General features: G+C 40.2%; 1 protein-coding gene across 1 annotated transcript; it reads left to right on the top strand.

Moving 5' to 3' along the window:
* Positions 1 to 1,400: 1,400 nt before the first annotated feature.
* On the top strand, positions 1,401 to 25,890 carry LOC131237500 (uncharacterized). The gene is made up of 3 exons (XM_058235310.1): positions 1,401 to 1,813; positions 16,001 to 16,278; positions 25,388 to 25,890. The coding sequence occupies exons 1-3, from the start codon at positions 1,558 to 1,560 to the stop codon at positions 25,691 to 25,693; spliced, it is 840 nt and encodes a 279-aa protein (XP_058091293.1). The 5' UTR covers positions 1,401 to 1,557; the 3' UTR covers positions 25,694 to 25,890.
* Positions 25,891 to 26,235: the final 345 nt, after the last annotated feature.

Raw genomic sequence — 26,235 nt, 5'->3', positions numbered from 1 at the left:
TGGGTCAAATTGAACTTTAGATCTATCTCATTCTTTTTGTAATGCCGTAAAACAATCTCAAAAAATGGTTACACCGTATGAATACTACACATGCAGTATGGTGGTTCTATGGTGACGTCACTTCAGTAGCTATAGCTATACAGTGACCTTGTCAGTATCTAATCCGCGTCCAAGACCCACCAAGCTCTTAGGAAGCGGATTGCTACTGGGTAACTCAGTACCCTTAGTGTACTGAGTAAACTCTGTGGGGCCCACCTTAATTCATACATTTTAATCAACCCGTTCATCCATTTTATCAGATAATTTTAGGGCTTTAGCCCAAAAATAAAACCTATAAAAAGATCGAGTGCACCACACCAATGTAAACACAGTTGAAAAGTTCTCGGGGGCCATAGAAGTTTTAGATCAAGCTGATATTTGTTTTTTTCCCTTCATCCATTTCTATTTGATCTTATTAACAGGTTGGATGAAAAATAAGCATTACTGCGTGCCTCATAAAGGTTTCAACGGTGGAAACCAAAACTTCCACTGTTTCATGTGGTATAGTCCAGTTGAGGCGTGGATATACTTCCATTTTGATCTCAACGCCTAAAATGATCTCTAAAAACGGATGGACGGCGTAGATAAACCACATGCATTTACAGTGGGCCCAACAGAGTTTACTCAGTACGATAAGAGCGTACTAACTCAGTACACAATCCGATTTCAAGCTCTTACCCGGTTAACATGGAATCCGCGTCCTTTTCCTTTATCGGTACGGGTTGGGAAGTATACAATCCGCGTTTATCGGTACGGGTTGGGAAGTATACAATCCGCGTTCCTCGGTCCACGGAGCGGATTATGTGCAGTCATTGCCACACAAACATGGTGCGATCTGTACTGTGGGACCCACCTTGATATACATATAATATATCCACCCCGTCCATTCGTTATTCCATATTATTTTAGGCATAATACCTAAGGGAAAGCAGTTCCAAATATCAGGTGGACCACCACAATAAACAACGGTGAATGACCATTAAAAACTTCTTTTGTTGCACAAAAGTTTTGGATAAAGTTGATATTTATTTATTTTTATTGTTCCTCTATTCAGGTCTGCGTAACCTCATCAGGTTATATGTAAAATAAAAATTACGGTGGGCCCTACTAACTTTTAACTCTGACCGTTCAATCACCACTATTTCCTATTTTTGTGGTGCACTTGAGATTTGTATCATTTCATTTTTCGAATCATATACTAAAATGATATTTCAAACTAGATGGACGGCGTGGATAAAGAAAATACATCATGGTGGGTCCCAAAAAGCACCAACCAGTAGCGACGTCGGTACCGACAGGGTCCGTATGTAATCCGCGTCCGTCGGTCCATGCCGGGCAGGACCCAATGCGCGTCCCTGTAAAATCTCCTCCGTAATGAAAAGCGTAGCGTATCTTTTCAGCTCATGGAGCTGAGCTGCTGGCAGCAGAAAAGCAGAAGAAAGGAAGAAAGCTCTCTCTCTCTCTATCTGTCTATCTATCTATCTCGCTCGCTCGCTCTCTTTTCAAGGAGCTGAATTAATGGGGAGTGGAAGGAGAGGGAGAAGAGAGAGAAGTCCAAACGCTGGAGCTTTCTTTGTAGCGACTCTGCTGCTGTGGGTTGTGTCTGTGGTGTTTGAGATAATGTTCAACAGAAGGACAGAGCTGCTGCCTGTGGTTGGAGGCTTCTGTTTCTTCCAGGCATCGAACTGGGTCATACGTTTCGCCCTGTCCACAGACCCGCTCTTTGTCAATACTGCCGTTTCTCTGCTTCACTCCACCATCACTTCTCTTTCGGGTATTCGTTTGATATTCTTTCTTGTATTTTCTCTTTTATGCCCTACCATCACATGTAGCCTCTCTTGATTGAAGATACTACTCAAATCATAATGCATTAGATGGTATGGCCGTTTGGCAATCTTGAATTTGGTAGTTACTAAAAAGGAATTTATTTCCAGGAAACAAATTCTCTGAGAAACTGATTATGTTGGGCGTGTTTGGCATCTGGGAATGAAATTCTGTGGGAATTCAGAAACTGTGTTTAGGCACTTAAGGGTCGTTTGGATGCCTATAAATGGGGCTAACTGTAAATGATTTGCCGGTAAATGGTTTACCATCAGTGTTTGGATGCTGAAAATGCCTGTAAATGATTTACAGGCTGTAAATCATTTTACAGCTTTCAGCCCCATTTGATTTACAGGCAAAAAAGCTTTGATTTCATTTACAGGACTCAAAAACATTTTGCAGGCCATCCACACTCAGACAATCATTTACCTGTAAATCTGTTGGTCATAGGCCTGTGGGGCCCACTGGTGAGCAATCACTAGTGGGTGGGTCCCATGAGTTTAGGCCTTTTCCCGCCTCTTCCATTAGAAGATGATTTTCAAATATAAATTTGAATGAGGATGGGAGATAGGGATAAGACCAGATAATCTGGTCTCATCTAAATTCCCATCCTTTCCTATAAAAGGGACGAGGTTCTCTCGTGAAAAATATATCATCAGAAATACCGAGAGTACAAAGAGGAATAGTGGTTGGTATATAGAAATTTGTCCGTTTAATTTGTCCTTGGGACGATCTAAGCCATAGATCGTAATCCAGGGCCATCTATACCGTAGAATCAGAGGGGTGAATAGACCCATCTGCTCCAGTAGTGAATAGGCAGCCTGCTAGATCTGGAGCGTTAATCTTCGGCTTTGTGAAGGTTCCATATCATGTAGACCGTTAGATCTTGAGGGCTCACGCTTCCGCACATACTTTCAGTGGTATCAAAGCGACTCAACGGCAGATCTCCGACTTATTATTTTCATCATGAAAGGTAAGTGGCCCTCTTTTTTGTAAAGGTGAGAATTCCTTTCAGATAATCTGCTTTGGACAAGATTCCTGTCCATGGCTTTTTGAATTGTATCACTTAGTGTGCACACCATGACTCTCAATGTGCACATATGCACCAATTTTGGGCCCACACGGATGCATGTGCACGTGTAAAATATATGGACTCATGGATGTGCATGCTGTGGACAGTGCCCACAATCACGGCCTGACAATTTGGATGATTTGGATTCCAATTTCTTTTTTTTCTTTTTTCTTTTTTTTATTACATCAAATAGACGTGGCATGCATGTTTGGTGACCATGACTGTCGGTTTGTAGCCCATCACGTGGATGGGCCATGTACAAAATTGAACTTGATTTGTGGATGACACCCATTTGATAAAGTAGACTGTCCAAACGTTTTCCCCGGCTGAAATGGAGAATAAACTTCTAACTGTTCATCTTATATGGCTTAGATTGAGACTGTTGGCTATTTTATTCTTAGCCACTCATTTGAAGGACACCATATGTTAGGATGATTAGATCATGTAATCATTGAGGGTTGGTAAATCAGTAGTGGGCCATAATATTCAGACGATCTTGATTGATGCGCGTGTATTCTATGTCTGCTGTGGATGGGACCCCACAACTTATGAAGTAGTGGTGAACAATCACTGAAGCCCTCTCCGTTCCGTGACGAATGGAGGCTTTTGTAGATGGACCGGTGGCGGTCCCTCGTCCCAGCATCTCCACCACACACGTGGCAGATGTATAGGATAGTTTGAACTGTTATTTGGTGCACCGCACGCAATGTTGAGATTGTGTTTCATATCTGGGTTTTTCATGGCCCACCCGATTTTCCACATTTGTGTGATGGGTGTTGGGTGCCGTTGCACAAAACCTTAGGATCTAGCCTCCCAAATACACTAGAATTATGGGATAATAAAGCAATGAAATAAATCAAAGTACAAACCACACGACACAAGGAATTTTTACGTGGAAAACCCTCAAAGAGGTAAAAACCACGGGACCTAGTCCAGAGCAATAATTCACTATGAAGTAGAACGTTACAACCGATCACAAGCACACACCGCTTGGATCAAACCTTCTTCACTCACGCAGGAATGGATAAACAATATGAGAACAAAAGAAAAAACGGAGAAATCTCACCGATCACGAGGACGTAGAAGCGCTGAGACATGGATTGCGAAGTAGATCACCTCTACAAGCAGAATCTCCCTTCTACAAGCTTCCTCTCTCTCTTTCTCTCTTTCTCTCACATACACCTTTGATAGCCCTAAACCCTTTTAAAGTACCTTTAGGGAACCTTAGAAAACCCTAGGATCCACCCCAATCCCGCAGACACCTCTTTATATAGATTTAGAAAGAAGTAGAATTGGAATAGGAAACAAAAATCACGGAATCTGCGTTTCTGCCAATGAATCTGTGTAAACCTTCGATGTCATCGAAGGCCTTCGATGACAACCTTTGATATCATCTAAGGTCCTTCGATGATATCGAAAACGGACCAAAACTGTCTAGCGACCAAGGGTGAAAAATTCCGAAAATACTCGATGATATCGTCCGGCTTCGATGTCATCGAAGTTGGTTCGATATCATCGAACCATGACTGCAATGGGGAGAAAATCCCCATCAATGGGCCCGACTTTGTGGATCCCCTGATCCATCAAGGTTTGTGTGATACCCTATTGTAGGGCCCACCTGTTGTATGTGTCTTATATATATGCCATGATTCAGTCACAGCTGTTTCCTATCGTATGGTCCACCTATTCAAGTTTGGGATCATGACTTGAAATGAGCCATCAAAATGTATGGACGGTGTGGATGTAAGGTACATACGTCCAGTGTTCGAGTTGTCGGTATCGCTACAAGTTTCGCTGGCCGGAGATAAAGATATTATATCGTTATCGCCGATAATATCGCTGATAACCAGAAATGCAGGAAAACGTGGGGGAAACATGGAGAAAATAGTGGAATTTTTCAGTGAAACTCCAGGACATGCCTAAATACACATATTTGCATATTTAGGAATAAAAAAATTACAAAAAGAATGCATTACACGATAAGTTTTCATTTAATGGAGCCCATTTTAATGTGTTGTATATCCATGTCCGTCCATCTATTTTTCTGGATCATTTTAATGCACAATCCTACAAATGAAGTTGATCCCAATCTTATGTGGACCATACCATAGGAAACAGTGGTGATTGACCATTGAAAACTTATGGTAGGCCACATAAGTTTTGGTTCAAACTGAAATTTTATTTTATTTTATTTTATTATTATTATTATTTTAAAGGTTTCTCTAAGTTTATGACACCTCGTTGACGGTTTTAAGGGTCAACAAAACAATACAGTGGACCGTAGCAAGTTTTTCAAGGATAGGGATGTGGGTGGGACCCTAACCATGGGCCCACCTCAATGTATGCGTTGTATATGTACATAGTCCATCCTTTTAGCCAACTCATTTGAGTGCATGACCCAATAATGAAGCAGATCCAAATCTCAGGTAGACCACACCATGAGAAAAACATACACATGACCTTGATCCAAAACTTTTGTGGCCCCGAGAGGTTTTCAGCACTAGGCAGTCGGTGCCCACTGTTTCCTATGGTGTGGTTCATGTGGGCATTCAATCTGTCCCATTTTTGGGCTCATCACATAAAATGATTTTTCAAAATGGATGGACAGCGTGGATAAAAATCATACATTACGGTGGGCCCCATAGCTAGGTGTTGCCGGGGTTGTACCCAATCCGCTTCCCTTTGGCAATTCGTGGGGATGCAGATTGTATTGACGTTGCCAGTAAAGAGGTGGCTACTGGTCGATGCTCCCTGGGCCCACCATGATATATGTGTTATATCCAAACCATACATCCATTTGGCGATATCGTCTTAAGGCTTGGGACAAAAAATAAGACAGATCTAACTATCAAGTGGACCACACAGCAAAAACCAGTGGGGGATTGAACGTCTACCATTATAACCCTTTTTGGGGTCACAGAAGTTTTGGAACAAGAAATTTGTTTTTCCTCTTCATTCAGGTATTTGTGACCTTATGAACGGATTGGATGTAAAATAAACGTTACGGTGGGCTCTAAAAATTGTTTAACGGTGAAAATCATTATCTACGCTGCTATTTATGGTGTGGTACAGATGATCTTTGGATATGATTCATCTTTTGCATAATGCTCTAAAATGATATCTAAAAATAGATGAACGGTGTAGATATAATAAATACATCACTGTGGGGCCCATGTAACTTTGATCTCCTTTGAACCGTTCGTACAACTCGGAGCTCAAGGAGCGTCAGTGCTCGTCTTCGCACGACACGTACCTACAGCAGCTACAGCTAGGTACACCAGCCATTCCGCTTCCCTCGGTACACAACCGCTTCTGCTTCCGAGGCTCGATTTTTTTTTTTTAACACAAAAATATCAGAGTGAGAGGATTTCTCGCCGAGGGGTTTTTGACCGAGGGTTTCAAAACCCTAAATCAGACCCAAATCGAGGGGAAATCCGGCAAAATTTCATATTTTTCGCCGAAATTGCGACATCGATATTCCAATCGGAAAAAAGGGGGAAATTTGTAGGTTTTTCTTACCTAACAGGGCTTTTGTTCTTCCGAGTTCCAATCAGGTACGAAAATTGTGAATTTGAAGTTTTTTTTTTTTTCCTTATTTCAGCCACACCATGCCGATATTCTCGGCGAGAACCCATTTCTATCGATGATATCGCCGAAAAATGGGTTTTCGCCGAAAATTTCGCCGATATTCTATAGAGAAATGAAAACTTGGGGTTTCGGTGTCGCCAGTGCAGCGACACCGATATTATCGGCGATAATATCGACAAATCGTCGACAACACGAACACTGCATACGTCATAGTCTCCCCACATTAGGTATCCACCGACATAGTTGGATCCGGGGTTCTACCCAAACCCACCCCCTCTAAATGGACGGTCTGGATTCAATACGTGGAGAACTACTGATCCGTACTCCAAACAACCAATATGACCTTGGGATCCACTGGAATTACAAAAGAGCCTCCAACAATGAGTGGTCTAAATTCAAAGTGAAAAATAATAAGGGTTATATTATCTTCTTAGTGCAAGTTTTTGTTTTACAACATGTGATGATGTGAATAACTGGTAGAATAAGCTTATTCTGCAAGAAACCGGGCTATGTATCTCTACCTATAGGATGATTGTCCAGATGACAGGGTTATTACTATCTAAACATGAAGTGACTCAGACCGACTTGTTTGATCCTGAGTTAAGTCATGACTCGGCCTAACTGGGTGAGTCCGAGCAAGTCACTCTCTAATGTTTGTGATCATTTTGCTAGACTGATATGATCTTTCAATCACACCTATGTCCCTATGTTGGGTTATACAATCATATCTAACTGGAACAGGATTTGGGCCATGTCTCAGTTGTCCTGATTCTCCAGATTGACAAACACGACATTGATTGTGATAAATGATCCTAATATGTCCAAAAAAAAAAAGGAAAGTGGTTGGGTTAAGTCAAGGCCTATATTTGACACTCTAGCTTTTGATATGCTTCAATCTTGGGCTCATGCCTATAATGAGCTAGCAAAATGGATGGATGGTGTAGATAAAATCTGCTTTGAGAATTAGTGATCGAAACGATCATCAACCATGATGATCAATGTTGATGATACGATCCATCATCAACAATGATCATTAACGGTAATGATCGGATCCATCGCTAATGGACATAATCACTGGTGATGATAGAACTCTCTTTATATATAAGTACTTCATTTTTTAAAAATTTGATGATAATGTTTATGTGTGACATAATTAGGCTTGATGTGACTAGATCTAAGCCCATTTTTCATTGGAAAATAGAAAACTTAGTGCTAGAATACTCCCTAAATATAAAGGTTGTGCATAACCTGAGTGTGAGTTAATTCTCCTCCACCAAATGATGCATGCAACCTGTAATGGAAGGTTGCACATTATACAAATATATTCTTATAAAAGCATCAAGTTCATCTTAAAAAGAGAACTTGATTGATCTACACTGCCATTCGGGTATGTAGACTTTCAAATCTTGTTATGATGTATTGATTACTTTTATACCTTGAAATTTTAAATAACACGTAGAAATGCTGATGATTAGTGTCAATACCTTAGATCGTAGCTAAGTAGTGATACTTGATGCAATGTAAAAATGTCCACCAAAGTATTAATCACTGAACAGCTCAAAGGACAACAATTCGACGGTAACAACTATGAAGACTAGTCCTGCGCAATGCAAAGCCTTCTAGACGAGGATGACATATCGCATATACTCGATGAGGTTCAAGAGGAACCTATATTGATTGAAAACAGAAATTTAGGAGAACATAAGGCTGTAATGACCCGTTACAATAAGTGGCGTAAACAAAATCGTTCATCCCGTAATATCCTTATTAGCACTATGTATAAAGAACTCATACCAACATAGGAAGTGCATGACACCGCTAATGTATCTGGGAAGCAATGATAAATGCTTATGCGCAGAAGTCAGATGCGAATGTTCGGGCAATGGAATAGAATTCCAAGAGTATAGGATGTCAGTCGATTGCCCCATCAAAGATCATATCCGTAAGATGGAGCAGATGATAGGTGCCCTTAAGAATGTTGGGTGTAAATTGACTGAAAATCAAAAGATAATAGCAATGCACCGTTCCTTACGTGAATCTTGGGCCCCAATCAAGAGAATCCTGAACCATACTGATTATATCACTACGTTCAGAGACTTTTGTAGCCATTTGGTATAAGATATTGAAATAAATGCAATTCAGGCAGGTTCGACCAAGGCCTTTGCAACAGAGAGTCAGAGACCCATAAGCGGAAGCTAACAAGAAACGATTCAAAGCACGCAAGAAGGCAAAAAAGAATAACCAAGAACAATTCGCAGGGGAATGGAAAGAAGAAGCAGAAAAAGACTAACATAATCTGCTTTGTCTGTGGAAATTCCAGCCATTATGCCCATAAAAAGACAGCAATTCCTAAGTCACTAGATACTTTGCTTGTAGGCGTTTGTTCTGAAATCCTTTCTGTTGATATTATATCTAACGAGTGGATTTTGGATTCAAGCGCAACAAAGCACGTGACATGGTTTCGTCGATGACTCTAGGAATTCCGACCTGTAGCCAAGGGAAGTTACAAGGTGTATATGAGAAATAATGTTGTTGAAGACGTACTAGGGATTGACGTTTCCCATCTCCGTACGCGCATAGGGCGAACAATAATCCTCCGTGATACTCTTTATGCACCGAGCATGCATCGAAATTTAATTTCTGTTTCTAGGTTATTATTTGCTAGTTTTGATATAGGAAATTTAATTTCAGATTTATTTATTCTGGACATAGATAGTGATCATGCATCTCTTTCTTTATCTGCTATGTCGAATGAAACTGTAGTATCTGAATTTCAAAAATGGTATGCGAGGTTAAGTCACATCGGAAAGGAGCGTATTATAAGACTAATTCGTTCTGGTCTATTAGATTCCTTATCCAAAGTTGATTTATCATTTTATGAACATTATGTGTTCGGGAAGACTTCTAAGAAACCATTTCCTAAAACAGCTAAGTCCAAGGGCCCACTAGAGATAATCCATTCAGATGTCTGTGGACCCTTCAATGTACATGTCAGAAATGGATGTCAATACGTTGTCACTTTCATTGAAGATTACTCACGCTATGGATATGTGTATTTTATCTCACACAAATCTAAGGCTTTTGATTGTTTTCTTAAATATAAAGCTGAGGTGGAAAATCAGCTTGAAAAAAAAAATTAAAATCCTTCAATCTGATAGAGGTGACAAGTATACATCTGAAACGTTTAAATCATATTGTGAAAACGTTGGCATTGTTCGGCAGTACACAATGGCTTATACTCCACAACAAAATAGTGTTGCAGAGAGAAGGAATATGACACTATTAGACATGGTTAGATCGATGATGGCACAAGGCAATCTCTTTACCACATTCTAGGGAGACGCACTTTTAACAGCTGTCTACATCCTTAATAGAGTCTCATCTAAATCCATTCCTAAGACCTCATATGAGATGTAGTTTTGGAGGATTCCTTCTCTAGCCAACCTACGTCCTTTAGGATCTTTGGGATATGTTTTGTTGCCTACTCCGCATAAAGGTAAACTTGATAGTAAAACCATTGAATGCGTGTTTATAAGGTACTCAATGCATTCAAAGGGATACATTCTAGTTTATAAAGACCATGGACGTTGGATTGAGATAGAATCTCGGGACGTGACCTTCGTCGAAGATAGATACTCCAGCCGAATGAAGCAAAAGGTTCCAATAGAACTCTTTGAAATACCTGATGTATCTTAGGAGAGTGGGAGTTCTGCTTCTCAAAATGATGATGCTCCTATAGTTCGTCGGGATAGTGGGAAGACATCTCAGCAGGCTCCTAAGTTACATCGAAGCAAAAGAGGATTGATTCCCCGAAAATACTTCGATATTGTGGGGCAAACATTCTCTTGCGTTGCGGTTGATGATGATGAACCCGATTCGTATCAGGATGCATTATTATCTTCTAACTCGGCCGATTGGGTGACTGCTATGAACGAAGAGATCGCTTCCATGGAGAATAATAAGGTCTGGGAACTTGTTGATCTGCCTTCCAATCGCAAAGTGATAGGTAATAAGTGGGTATTAAATATCAAAAGAAAGACAGATGATACAGTGAACAAGTATAAAGGACAATTAGTTGCTAAAAGTTTTACAAAATAAGAAGGCATTGATTACGAGGAGACTTTTTCACTTATTGCAAAGTTCTCCTCAATTCGCATGATCTTATTCATTATCGCAAGTTTAAACTTAAGAGTTATATCAGATGGATGTAAAGACCGCATTCTTAAACGGTGACTTGGATGAATAGATGTACATACAACAGCCCATGGGTTATGTGGATAAAAAGCATCCAAAGAAAGTCTGCAAATTGTTGAAATCTATCTATGGGCTGAAGCAATGTTCAAGATAGTGGTACATAAGGTTCCACTTAGCCATAAATACTTTTGGATTCACAATGAGTGAAGAAGATCATTGTGTATACATGAAACGGTCTAGAAGATCTTTTCTGATACTATCTCTATATGTAGACGATATCCTGCTAGTTGGTAATGGCATGCAATTGTTGATTTTGACTAAAGATTAGCTATTCTTGAACTTTGAGATGAAAGACATCGGTGAAGTCAACTTTATTCTTGGGGTAAAAATCATCAAGGATCGCCTTAAGAAATTTTTAGGCTTGTCTCAAGCCACCAATATACAAAAGATCTTAGAGCGGTTCAGAATGGAAAATTCAAAAGTTGTTGAAACCCTTATGGAAAAAGCTACCAAGTTAGACAGAAAATCGTATCCCCAGACTGAAGCCGAGAAATTGGCTGTCCTCAGTACCTTCTGCAAGCGCAGTAGGGAGCTTAATGTACGCTATGTTTTGCACCAGACCGGATATTAGCTATGCAATTGGCATAGTTAGCCGTTATCAGATTAACCCGGGACAGTCTTATTGGCAAGCCGTCAAACGTATATTCCGTTATCTCAGAGGAACAAAAGACTTAATGTTATGTTATGAAGGCACAAGCCTTGAGCTCAAAGGATATTCTGATGTTGCTTGGGGTAATGATGCCGACAAGGGAAAGTCTAGTTCAGGATATGTATTCTTACTCGGAGGAGGAGCTATCTTATGGTCGAGTAAGAAACAGAAATCCACAGCTCTTTCATCTATGGAGGCCAAGTACATTGCATGTTGTGTTGCAGTTCAGGAGTGTGTATGGGTTCGCAGATTTTTACTAGGTCTGGGTGTTATACCGAGCGTTCGTCAGCCTATATTGCTGAAGATAGACGGTACTTCTACCATTGACTTGGCGAAGGACCCTAAACACCAGCAGAAGTCCAAGCACATTGAGATCAAGTATCATTACGTCCGCGATCAAGTGAGAGATAAGAAGGTCGCCCTCAGCTACATTCCTACTAAGGAGATGATGGTTGATCCCATGACGAAACCTATAGTCAGAGATCTATTCCAGGTTCATGTCAGGCCGATGTGATTGAGGAAAACTTGAGCGATATATTTGTTTTTAGTACCTTTGATCTTTCATTAATAAATAACACATTCTATTTATTCAGTATTGAACACTAATATAAACTAGGTAAGTAGATCGTCAGCATTTACCTTGAGATTATGTAGGATTTCTATTTTTGTCGGCAGGCCGGTAACCCACTCGCACAGGTTGACCAACCTTGAATGTACAAGAGAGGTACATTTGGGGCTATGTTCATACACTGAGGTATGGACTTCTCTTTATTGTGAATAATAAAGGATAAGGATATGAGTGAGTCATATCCACCTACAATCTTTTGGGATTGATAAAGTTAAATAACATAATCACACCATTCATTTTTCATGCAACCAATGTTATGGCTTTAATTTATAGTCAGGTTATGAGGTTATGAGATAAGTTGTACCTCATGTAGAATGACCTACGTATTGTAGACCCGACATACACCTAGTATTGTCTACTTTACGACGTGGATTGTAGCCACGTGCTGAGACCTTTTACTACAGATTACTTTGATTCGATCTAATCATTGCAACGTGCAAGTAGCCAGTCCCGTAGGTGACTTTTTATGTCCTTAGCTACCCTCCTCTTGTGTATAGGAAGATGAGATTGAGTGTCGCTACTTTAGTGTACTATGACGAAAGGTCCTTGATTGGCCAGACTCAGTTACGCTAGGAAAGCGGCTTGATTGATTCCAAATTACACATCTGCGTGGGGAAGATCCTGTGACAGCTAAACCAAGTTTCTAGAACTATAAATACGCACTTGAAGACTTATCCGCCGGCAGTGTTGAGTTGTTTTTATTAAACTTTTGCAAACAATATTTTTTCTTAAAAGCATATATATATATATATATATATATATATATATATATATATATATATATATATATATATATATATATATATACAAGTATTGCTTTAAATTAGTTTTAGTCAAAGTTTGTCAAAAAGCAAGTTTTCAAAATAACTCAGTAAGTTAGATAAGTGCGTATGTTGGCCGAGTACTCCAGATCAAGAGTTTAACTCCATCCGGTGTGGTCATGCAAACTAGGACAAGCATTGCAAAGCTTGGGTTATTGAATACTAGTTAGGTGGTCACTTAGTACTTTAACACATATGAGAAGATTACGGTGATCCAGCTGGTCCCACGTCTCTGATTCTTTTGATCGCGATATTTGGTTTTGATTGTTATTATGCAAGTTAGATGGACAATTTTTTATTTTTTATTTTGGCCTATCCCACAATGTAATTGAGTGGAGATGTTGGTCATAAGCCTATGGGGCCCACTGGTGAGCAATGACTAGTGGGTGGGCCCCATGAGGCCTGAACTCATCAAATTTATATTTGAAAATCTTCTAACGGAAGAGGCGGGATTCCTCCAGATCAAATATGAAAAAGTGCAATCATTGCTTTTGTGGATTCCTCTCTTTTCTTTGGTATCCAAACGTCCCAAACTGCCACATCAATGGAAAACCTTTTCCATTTCCATGGATTTCAATGGAATTGGTGATATCCAAACATGCCTACATTTTCTAGGTTGTCAAATCAAGAATCCGCCCTACTTGAGGATTCCATTTCCAGCAGTGTACTTCTACAGGATGCCAAACAACCAAATTTTTCAAGAGGAGAAACAGAATTGATCCACCTAGCTACAGACAAACACCAACCATTTCACGCATTTCTTTGTGGACCATTGTTTTAGTAGTTTATGGATGTGAATCAACCTAAGGGGTCGTCTGGATACATAGGGAGCTCCATTTAAGACAGATTGACATCCACTGGAGGTTTCCACCGTTTGGTTGTAATTGTCACGCAAGACATACAAAGGTTCCATCGGATATGGGTTTCCATAGAAATTGAATATTCCAATGGCCATGAGGAAGGATGGAATGCAGTTGTCCAAGGACAAAGCTTTCAACAAAAACTGCTCTCTGCTCTGCATTCCTACTGCAAGCATACTCTACTAGATGTAGTCCAACGGTAGTATTAGGATCCTGGTTATTACATGGCTAGAATCTCTTGCATTTGTGCTAAGTTGGCAGTTGGCACATGTTTTGCAGCTTAACTCTTCTATCTACTTCTGTGGTATACCCTTTGGGATGATTTCCAGGAGGTGCCATCCAAACACAAAATCTCAACATTCATGGACCCCCTTCTCACTGCACCAAACACAAAATCTCAACATTCATGTACCCCCTTCTCACTGCACCAAACACAAAACCTCAACATTCATTGAAGTCCACATCGTGGATTTGAAGATCCATGGACATGGATTTCCCCTTGCAAACACCTATCCATGCATACCACAACTCCTAAATAATTTTAGAACTATCTTAGCTTCTGATTGTTGGAAATTTTACTGATTAAATGTAGGCTACTGCTCATTTTTGTGCTCAACACTTATTCAACCATCCACTGTGGGGCATGGTTGAATGCGTAAGATCTATTGTTTGTGGTTTTTAGACTATTGCTTCCAAATCGATGGTCTTCTTTATCCTAGACACCATCACTGCTACTATCGAGATATTAGAGATGGGTATGCCCACATTGGTTGTAGTAAACTTACAAACAGAGAATAGACACTTTTGGTATTTTTATAAACAAATGTTGATATTTTCAGAACATACAAGTGACCGAATTCACCTTTTAAAAGTGTTGGCCCAAAATCCCCAATATGTACTTTTGCCCAACATTATGAAGTTACAAACTCACCTGGTCTATGAAGAACTCTTCCAATCAAATGAGTTGTACCAGAACTACAGCAAGTTTAGGATCAATTGGCTGGTTCTTGTGCAAGCCCTAGTCAACTAGCATCTATAATCCTGCAGTATTAATACATATGGAAACATGTGAGCACTTTTAAACTGTCAGATCCACAGTATCTTGTTGAACTATGATTCCGTAGCTGCATCTCTTCAGTGAGGACTAACCCCTAGATAACATTTTTGTACTATTTTGCTCGGATACAGATGCTGCTACTAGCCCATGCATTGGACTCATTCGACCCCCAAATCTCAGGGTTCAGGGACTTGACTACACATTTTATATTAATTCCTCTTCTTCTTTTTTCCCTTTTGGGGGAAAGATTGTGTGCACTTGGTGTGCAAGGAGAGTAAACCGGAATCTTCACATGTATTCCAAAAAATTATGGGTAGGAATCTTCACAAGCACTTCAAAATGAACTTCTGAAAATTCAAATTTTGAAATGTGTAGTTTCCTGCCAACTGTTTTTAAATGACAGATGTTGATGTGTGCACCAACTCTCCATGTTCCCTGGGGCACATTGAAGTTGTGTTCTAATATTTTTATTTTATGTATGGGCTAAGGCTCCAAGTAGAATACAGGTAGAAAAATACATAATATAAATATCTACTGATAGTTGTTAAGCCATACTGCCATATACAAATACTTTGGCCTATTAATATCTTGGAGGAAGTTCTCAAAATGATTAGTTTCTACTGATGCAGCTGTACAGCCTCGTAACTGTCTCCAGATTTTTATACCATAACATATTTTCCTTTCTCTATGCCACACTATGCCCTAGTATCACAGGTTCTGTGCCATGTTTTGTCGCATCTAACATGGGTGTCCTGAATGGTTTTATACGATATATTACATACCAAACACTACCTGGTATCACAGGTCCCATGACATGTTGAGTCATATCTGACATGGTGTCCTGAAGGGTTTTAAGCCATAGATTACATATCCTCACGTCTCTAGATTGACCACATACACATAAAATGCTAGAATCTATAACCCACTTTAGCAACCCATGATTTTCACACAATAAAATCGGACTGCCCCGTAGTTTGCAAAGCGATGTTTACCTGTTGGTTAAGCCTGTCTTGTTTAATGAGTTTTTAAATTATGAAAGTAAGAGGTGGCCTAACTACTTTCAAAGAATTAAAAGATGAACTTAAACAAATCATGGCTGTACTCAACATTGAAAATTTGCTTGTGTTTATTCTAAAGCCACATGTATGGTATATACTAGCTTTTGGGCTTTAGCTCATTCCTTGTGCTGAACTTCTGTGGATGTCATGCAGTGGTTAGCATTCTGATTAACGAGTGGATGAATAATAGTCTGAGTGTGATGTTCGACCACTCACGGTTGTTCAGCAGCACGTGGCCGGGGGCATACACAGCATTATGCTTTTCTTGTGGTTACTTTGCATATGATCAATGGGACATGCTCCGTTACCGGCTTTACAGCGGTTGGATTCCTTCCATCCTTGTACATCATTTGGTGCTGCTCGTTTGCTTTACGCTGGCTCTGTTTCGGAATGTCACTATCAACTACCTTATTCTCACTCTTGTCTGTGAGGTATCTTTAAATCTTCACCAGTTACTCCCATGTTTTGCAGGCATTCATATTGCTTTTTTGTTTCACGTGTTTTCTAAACAGCCATTGTTTAAATTAAATCCAACTGTTACATCACTACGAAGGCTCTTTGAAAGAGTAGGGTTTCTTGTCCTGCATGCAAATGTCCTAACTGGCATGTATGGGTTCATCAAGTGGGCCCTACATGGTTTTTGAAGTGGTTCAAAATCAGGCCAGTACTGTCATCACATGGCCCACATATGCACATCATTGTTGATGATCCTTTCTAACACCAGTTTTTTTTTTACACACTTCTCTTACTTGATGAACAGACTGGCCTCCTTTCAGGCATTTGACATATACTGTGGGGTGCACCTGATGACTGGTGTGTATCTCTCACACACCCGGCACATTTTGCGAGCATAGAATATCATATCCTACTCTATCAATCTCTTCATCATTTTTACCTCTTTTTAGATGGAAAATTTAATGCAAAAAAAAAAAAAAAGGAAGTATGATGCTGTCATCTTATCTTATTGCTAAGCCATTGGACAAGAAATATACAATACTCAACCAAATTAAACTGTCTTTTATGTTCTTCCAGTGACTGTACAGTTGGGCCCACCTTTCTTGCAATTGAGGCCATCCATTTTGTGGAACCCACATGACATGACTGGTTCATCCCCCCTGAAATCTCCCCCATCAGAAATCCCATCCATGCAATTGATGAATATTTTTCTTATTATGCAGACCATTGGCTAAACCCTCAAATTTCAGGCCACCTATCAGAAAATCAAGATCATCTGGTGGAGTATATTTTTGGGGCATGTTCCATTCATAAGCAGCTCTCCAGTGATTTGTCTAGAGACAGATAGGTGGGTTCCCCCCAACCCCCCCCCCCCCTGTTGTTGCTCTAAACAGAATTTTGTTCCGTCAAGCATCACATAACATCTCATCAGTGGAACCCTGACAATTTCTTCTTCTTCTTCTTCTTCTTCTTCTTTTTTTTTTCTTTTTTTTTTAAGATGATGATTTCATTAAAACAGAAAAGCAATACAACAAACAGCCTAACGCAAGTGACCATTTCTCACTCAACAGCCAAGGTGAAAATGAGGAAAAACGATCAAAAGCAAAACATGCCTCTCACAAGAGACATTCCCAAATACAATACCACTATTAGTCACCCCAATCCCCCAAAGATCATTTTTAGAGCAACCACTAAATTGTTTTCTGTGAAGAGCCCACTTGATAATCATGAGGAGAACGCTTCTCTTGAATGACACCATGGAAGTGACCTTGCCTTCAAATATTTTGATGTTCCTCTCTTTCCACAAACCCCAAATGACATGGCGATATGCTTTCTCCATGTAAATTTTTCGCTTCCTTTCCTCAAGTCCTTGAGTCTATAAGCTCGTTTGCCAGCAAAATTCCATCAAGAATCTGCCAATCCTTGGTGAAAGCTCCCTGAAATTGGGAAATTACAAATACCGCGGCTTCCCACATTCTGAATCTCTTATGGAGAGCACTTTATTTAAGGTCTTTTATATGTCTCCCACCAAATTGATATGCCTAATTCTCTAATTTCTACTGCTTTGTCAAGCTTTGGGATAAGAGAAATGATATTTGTATTAAGGCCCTTGCTTCGTTTCAATCTACTATGAAACGACTCCTCAAAGAAAAATACATTTGCTAAAATGATGTACAAAGCCACAACTGCATACAGGAACCATCCGGACCTGGTGCTTTGCCCTTATCCATCTCAAAAGCCACTTTCCTGTCATCCCCTTCATGGAGACCTCCCTATGGCCAATCCGACATCCCTAAAAGATGCAGATTGAAAGATAAACCATCAAGCTTCAGCTTCGGCCTATGAAATTCTTCATTGGAATACAACTTGGAATTATTAAAAATAAATAAATAAATAAATAAACCCCTCAACAATATCTTTCTTGATCCCGTTCCTATATTCAAAAAGCCAGTTATCGATTAGTAATATATAATTATGATTTACTCTTATCCTCCCATTCACCAAGCTATGAAAGAAAGTGGTTCTTTTATCTCCCTCTTTGAACCAGGGGGCTTTAGATTTTTGCATCCACAAAGCTTCCTCTCTCGTGAAGATCATCATGGAGTCTACTTTAACCTTCTACCTTTCGGAAACAATGACCCCATAGGCTGCTCCATTTTCCTTTTCTTCCCGGTCCATGGCTTCAGTACAACTCGACATTTCTACTTGACCGAAATGGTATCTGTTGTATTCCTTGAGCTTTTGTTTGAGGTATTGCAACTTCTTCAAACATTTGTAACCAGCCCAACCATGAATCTCACATTAACCCCACCACTTTGAGAATAATTGGATAAATTCCTCAAGCCACCATTTCTTGAATTTGAACGGTATTGGACCCGAAGATTAGTAGCCGACTCCAGATAGGAACATGGTCAGAAGCTAGTCTCAGGAGCATAGATTGCAGTACCCCTGTGAAATATTTCTTCCAGTCTGTCGAGATGGGGAATCCGTCAAGCATGCACATGGAGAGTCTTTATTTTTTGCCAAGTGAATCTCCCCCCTCCCTTCAAAGCCACGTGAATCAAATTGTTGCTAGATGTTTGTTTACACCCGTTTCGGTGCATCAACGTTGACTAATAAGAAGTCGCCATGTCGATGCTGGTGGAAATCATATTTGCAACCAAAGATATCTTTGGTTGATCTTATCTTCGACGATACGCATTTCATTATTAATGCAAAGGCACAGACCCTTACGCATACCTTTTGGGGAGCGAAACATCGCATTCTACATGGCCATGATTAGCGAGCCAATTGATGAGGCAACATGCCCGGCATGTCTATAAAGACCCACCGAGGGAAAGAATCATATCATGGATATGGTTATGATTCACTCAGTAAGGTCGTCTCTCAAAGTCCTAAAATGGGAGATCTTCCCAGAGATGTTCGAAGGGTTTGCAATGATCACGAAGATTCTGAATATCCCAAGATCGGACCGATATTCAAGCAAATCTAGTTGGGAATCGGACCCAAATCTGGAGAGGATGAACACCAAGCAGATTGGGTCCCTATCTGTACATCAATCGGAATTAAGAGAATGGAAGGGCTTGATGATGGATCCGACCCCACCAGGTCCACGATCATAAGGGAGCGAGAGTTTAGGATGTTACCTGAGGTGGTTTGATTGGGTCATTCAAATGCATGAATGGCCATGATTGATTTGAGGTCTAGGATTATTAGCGGTAGAGGTTCCCCTGATTGGATCTCAAATCTAGATGCGGGGTCTTGAAGGTTCCAACATGGGGCGTCCATGTAAAAGAAGAGATCTAAATACCTACGGTTCCAGATCTACACGGATCTTCAGAATGTATGCCATAAAAGCGGAGGATCCCAGACGAAGAAGGAAACCCAACAAGGGTTTTGCTACCTCAACAACCTATAAAAGGAGCATGCGATGAAGAGCTTGAGGCCCACACCAAATACAATCTATCTTTACTTCTATCCTAGCATTGCATAGCCTAGTTTTGGCATAGATCGCTATTGTCCAGTGTCACCGCTACAGTACCGTAGGATTATATTAAATGTCCACAACCCTAAGTTGCTAGATCCCGATCAACTGAGTTCTTACTTAGGCGATCATCTTTCTGGTCACATCCTGTTGACCATCCGTCTCGATCATTTATTCTTACAGACAGATCATGTATTTATCTCTCGTTTTACTTATTTCTCTAGTTTATTTTGATACTATGTCAATTGTAATGAGCTTCATTCGAATATTAATAAAATCGACATAATTTTAGCCTTCTTTTATTTATCTATCCATCTTCATTCGTTTTGAGAAATATTAATTGCAATTACCGGTGAAAGTCCTGAAGTTGTAAGGCAAAAAGAATCCATCAGAGAGGACTAACCCCGACCTTTTCGCAAATCACCTGATTGTTGATTACAACCGATGGTTGACTCGGTAGCCGGATTTCCGATTCCGGTCCTACGCATTCATTGCGTCACAGGGGTCACCAGCGTTCAATCAAACATTAAGTCAAGTATGACTTTGACACACCTACACCTCATAATCGCACACGTACAACAAATACGGGCCTTCGATCACACATGTGGCCTTGTGTTTGATTGAATTGCGCAAACGCTAGCGATGAAACAAACCTCTTCGTCGATGTGGTAAAATCCTACTATCCTCCAGTTTTTTATGAACAAATAATATAGTCTTGAAATCTCCCCACACACACCAAGGGAGATTCCAACTTGCATTCAGCCGAAAACTACAACCCCAAGCTCTATTGTTGGGGCTGTATACAGTTAAAAGGGACTGCCTAAAATTGTCCCCTGGGATCAAGCAGATCACTGAAGCTGAGAATAAGCAGCTCACTGAAGCTGAGAATGAGCCACCCATTCCTCTATATCTCTGTTAAATAAGGGAATGATTCTCCCAGTTGAACCATTTGCCGGCAAGTATGACAAACCTTTTTCCCTCCAACCCCACAGCTCATCAACCCTAAGGGTCATTCCTTTTCTAATTTTGACTCCTGTAGTTTGACTATATCCACTTTTCTCTTTAGCAAATCTTTCACTGCTAGTCTCTGGTGCTCAAGATTTCCAAGCCTTCTGACATTCCATGCCACCTTTTTCATTTATCACCTTATTTTCGCCCTACCGTTCCACCATTTCTTTTTCTTGTCTTCAGCCCACCTGATTTATCTTCTTTCTTGTAGTTAACTGAGAAATTCAAAATAGCTAATTCCTGATTACCTTCCGTCTTGGGTGCTTCACTGCCTCTCTGTAATTTATACGCATGTCCTTTAATTCCATAAACCGATTCTCCAAATCCCAAGTGCCCCCATCATAAGATAGGCCGTGCCTGCTCATCAACTCCACCATTGGTCAGTCATTATTGTTTTTGTTCAATACGTATTCTTCACACGCTTCTTATGGATGTTTTTCTCTCCACCAGAATCATCTTGTTGGAACCAACCCCTCCCCTACACTAGGAACCATTTCATATCTGTGTCCTTGTACTATGGGACCTATTAAACTCAAGAGACTTACATTGTGGAATATGTAGAGGGGAAGAAAAGAGAGAAGAGGCGAATGTTTTCTTCATTTCTCTCTCCACCTACTAGCTCTTATTTATAGAACATTTGTTACAATTGATAAGCTCAGAATAAATGCAAATGAGATCTAAAAGATACACCATTGTCTTCGAGGATATGGTGCACCATAGCACAGCTGAATATATGCATACTCTCTCACTCAACTACACAACAACACTTGTACATTGAAGATTGTGTACTCCAACAATTCCCCTCATGCTGGAGCATGCATATCATATATGTGAAGCTTGCTGATGCTTGCAAATAGTGGGTGAGGTTGACTCCACTCTGGTGACTATGGTAGTTGGGATTTGAATCGTAGGCACTTCTGATGGCTGGGATGTGAGTCATGGGCATTTCAGTGGTTGCCAAAGGACTAAGCACCAATTTGGTGGCTAATGTATTACGCAGTCACACTTCTAGTGGCTGGAGGGCATTTCGATGGCACTTCGGGTGATTGCTGATACACAACAGGGCCCTTTTTATTTCTGGGCAAATCTAGAGAAGCCATTAGATCTGTGGGTGAGGGAGAGCCCTTCAAAACTTCATGACAAGGTTGTAAGAAAGGAAAAGGAGGAAGATAAAACAATAAAGATTGGAAAGAGAAGGTATCACGGCTATGATTCCAAGTTGAACTCAAGAGACTATATTGCGGAAGACATGGAGTGGTAGAAAAGAGAAAAGAAGATAACTATTTTCTTCATTTCTCTCCCTCTACTAGTTCTTATTTATAAATCATTTGTTAAATTGATAAGATGAAATTAATGCAAATAAAATACAAAAGCTTCATTATTATTTTCAAAGATATGGTGCAACACAAGACAACTGAATATATGCTCTCCCACACTCAAATACACTACAATGCACGTACACCAAAGACTATGCACTCTAAAAGTTTCAACTAAAAGGGCAGTTATTCTTGCAATACAACGAAGATGAAGATGCTTTGGGTCTGGAATGGGGATGTCTAGCATCATACAAGCCTCTACAAGTTTCGTCCCATCCAATGTTTTAAATATCGACGGTATTGCCCGATATATCTTGTATCTTACTTGTGCGATACGAAATGCATAGATAGTGTTGATATATCCCACCCATTCGATCCAATGAGCATTTTCGATTTTTGATCCTTTTTTTTTTGCTATAAATCACGTTAAATCAGTGTCAAATGGTTACAAATCTATTATTCTTCATATTTTCCATGAAAAATCATCGATTTGGAGCTTCAATTTTGAGATTTGGGGGAGATGGGGCAAGTTGCAAAAAATTAAGAAAAATTGAAATTTCTTAATTTCTCGCAAATCAGTTACAATTTTGTATCCAAACGCAAAATCAAACATGTATGTAACCTAATCTAGTGATTCTTCTTTTGCTTTTGAATGTATTGCTTGTGTTTCCATACTTGTCTTCTTACATTTATAAATTATATGAATAGACTTTAAATATACTTGCATCAATTCAGTTGGACAGTGCATGTATTAGGACCCCATACAAAGGAAACCCCTATTATGTGCTTTTTATTTATTTATTTTGTAACATTTTGATTTCTAAGTGTGTATTGATGTCTTTTTCAACAATCCTTGAAGTTTACCTGAAAAATTCGACTAATTTCCCAATGTTCCCATGTTTTCCAACAACAGCGATACATTACGCGATACGACCGATATATCCCATGCAGTAACCGGTATGTATCCGTATCCCAAGGGTGCGATACATTATGTGATAGTGATATTTAAAACATTGGTCTCATCCACAACTGAAGTTTCACCACAGTTCATCGACACCCCACGGTCCTCGAAATCACTGACAATCTGCCGGTCCATGTATAAACATCACCCACCACTCCATCCTGCATACAAAGGAAACCCCTATTATGTGCTTTTTATTTATTTATTTTGTAACATTTTCATTTCTAAGTGTGTATTGATGTCTTTTTCAACAATCCTTGAAGTTTACCTGAAAAATTCGACCAATTTCCCAATGTTCCCATGTTTTCCAACAACAACGATACATTACGCGATACAACCGATATATCCCATGCAATAACCGGTATGTATCTGTATCCCAAGGGTGCGATACATTATGTGATAGTGATATTTAAAACATTGGTCTCATCCACCACTGAAGTTTCACCACAGTTCATCGACACCCCACGGTCCTCGAAATCACTGACAATCTGCCGGTCCACGTATAAACATCACCCACCACTCCATCCTGCATCTTACCCCAGGCATGAAGATCACCAATGTACCTTGTCACCAGCAAGCCTTCACTCATTTTAGCCTTTGACTGCTATGCTGATATGTCTAGTGCCATTGCTTAAGGATTTGCACATAGGCATGGTGCTAAATTCCTTATCTTTCACACTGGGGACCGCCTGACTCAAGTGGCTTGATCAAGCAACCTCCTTTTGATTCTAAAAATTCTCTCACAAAATTGCTCATCCAGTTCTCTCCTTGTCCTCTCATCTTCACCATATACCCTTTGCCTTCCACTATCAGAGTAGCAGCTACCTCCGAATTTATCTACCCATCAAAGAGGACCCTAACCATCCCCACTTGAAGATCCTCCATCGATTTAGGATAAACTTCTAAAACAGTTCCAGAGCATAAACATCTCCACATCCTATGCATGTAATGGAACCCCCAAGACTCTAAACCAAGCCGCCCTACCAGAGGAGCTGGCCAATTCACTTTAAATCAAACAGTACACCAGTCCAGCATCTTAACACCACTGGAATCAGAGTTTCCACTGATCCGGAACTCGTTATCTCTGACCTTCCAACTGTATTCTGCTGAAATCGACCTTGCTGGCCAGGCATGCTACTATATTAGGTTAGGTTTCTTCCAGTGATATTATGCTGAATCAACCCTAATAATTTCAGCTACCATAGGAAGGATTCTTCCTGTTTCGTTCATGGAAGAATCTACTCTCTTCATTAAAGAGTTTTAGGCTCACTTCTGCCCTGCACATGGCTTCACATGCCAACATGTTAGTTGTGTGGGACTTCTGAGCCGTGCATCAGTTATTTCCCATTGTATAATATTGAAACTTGCACAATAATTAGGCCGGTTCAGTCATCAGGTGGGCCACATACGTATGTGGAGTTACGCTGTAGGCTATACTTTTTAAACTGCCTTGCTTTTGGACATGTGCCACATGGTGAACTGACCAGCCTGTTTTTGAGCCAGTTAATCCACATGGTGCCCCCCCTGAAGAATGGCTCAGGTGTCCAACAAGTGCCAGTTTGACGTGTAGGTATTGTAAACATTTTATCAGAAGCTTCTTATATTCCAGGGGCCTCACTCTAGTAAAATCATGTAAAAAAGAACTCTAGCAAAATCATTTGCGCTGGGAAATCTGGTGAGTTTTCACTAATCCTTTGTCAGTTTACTTGCTTATGAACTGTAGAAATAGACATGTGCATCATGCACAGCATACAGTCAACAGATGTTTGCATATGCCCATTCATGATGCATAGGATGCATGGTCATGCAGAATCATTTATTTTACCATAAGCCACGCATGCATGCCTTTACACACACTTCATTCCCTCGTATACTTGATTTTTTTATAAACCAAGAACCAGAACTTTATTGTGTGACCGTTAAGTGCATGTGCATGTAGATCCAACCATCCATTGGTGGGTCATCTCCTGAAAATTTGCACTGATGAAATGATTATATTGTCTGAGTAGATGGACTTCTTTTGGGACAATTGTCAGCTACTTCTGCTGACCTGCCAAAAGCAGGTTTTGATCATACTGCAAATGATGAACTGTTCAGTGCATTGTTTGGCCATTTCCCATCCAAGGGGTAGCCCATTTTATGTGATAGCCTGGATTGATGAGCAGGTGCAGAAATTTCACATCAGAGACGATTTATTTCGCAGGATTATTCTGCTATGTATTCATGTTCATGGACACACCATTGTGTACACATGCTTGCACATCCACCACACACATACCTATCTAAAGACAGTAATTTGCATCTTCGGTTTGCAGCTGCATTCTATCTTTCTACATGTGCGGAAAGTTCAACGGATGGCTGGAGTACGGGACACGAAGACCAACATTGTGAGAGCTGAGTGGGTGGCGAACTGGGCTGCCTTCTTCATAGCGAGGCTTGTGTGCCACATTCTCATCACATACAAACTCATAAGAGATGCACCCAAGTTTGGAAATGGTGTCGAGCTTCCACTCGCCCTTCTTGGGATGGTGGGAATGAACGTGCTCAATGTATTTCTTGGGCTTGATCTCTTTAAAGCTTACAGGCGGGAGAAGAACGGCCCGCCTAATCATCAGGAGTGAAGGAAAGGAGGTAGTTATCTTTCTCCTCATGAGGCTATTATCCTTCTTAATTATTCTTTGTATTTAGCCCAGCAATTCTTTCCATGTGAACAATTGCAGTTCCACAGATCAAAGGCTATGTATGCTTGTAACTTTTCTTCTGTAAAAAGAAAAGAGAAAAAAAAAAGAAAAAAGAAGGTTTAATGTTGTTCTGTTCACCAAGGATTGTTCTGGCTTGAGTTTGGATGTGCATGGGAATTGAATTGCAAACATTTAGTTTAATCAAGAGGAAATTTCATGGCATGCTCTTATGAAGCTCACGCCATAGAAGCCCCGTGCAGCTTCTTCCTCATGGTACATGTGGTGAATGCTGATGGTGATCAGAACTGTTGGTTTGTTGGGCTACAACATCAAAGGATTGAAATGTCTTGGCCATCCAATCAGTCGCCTGAGCTGTTAGGGCAATAATCCCTACTCAACTGCAAAACTAACAGTAACCATCCACACGGCCACCAGATTAACAATCCTCATCTCAAAACATGTGTGCCATGCTTCTCCAAGAT

This window comes from Magnolia sinica, chromosome 2 (genome assembly GCF_029962835.1).
Source record: "Magnolia sinica isolate HGM2019 chromosome 2, MsV1, whole genome shotgun sequence".
Taxonomy (NCBI): Eukaryota; Viridiplantae; Streptophyta; class Magnoliopsida; order Magnoliales; family Magnoliaceae; genus Magnolia; species Magnolia sinica.
The sequence above is the reverse complement of the archived record's forward strand: the minus strand, read 5'-3'. Positions and strand labels throughout refer to the sequence as shown.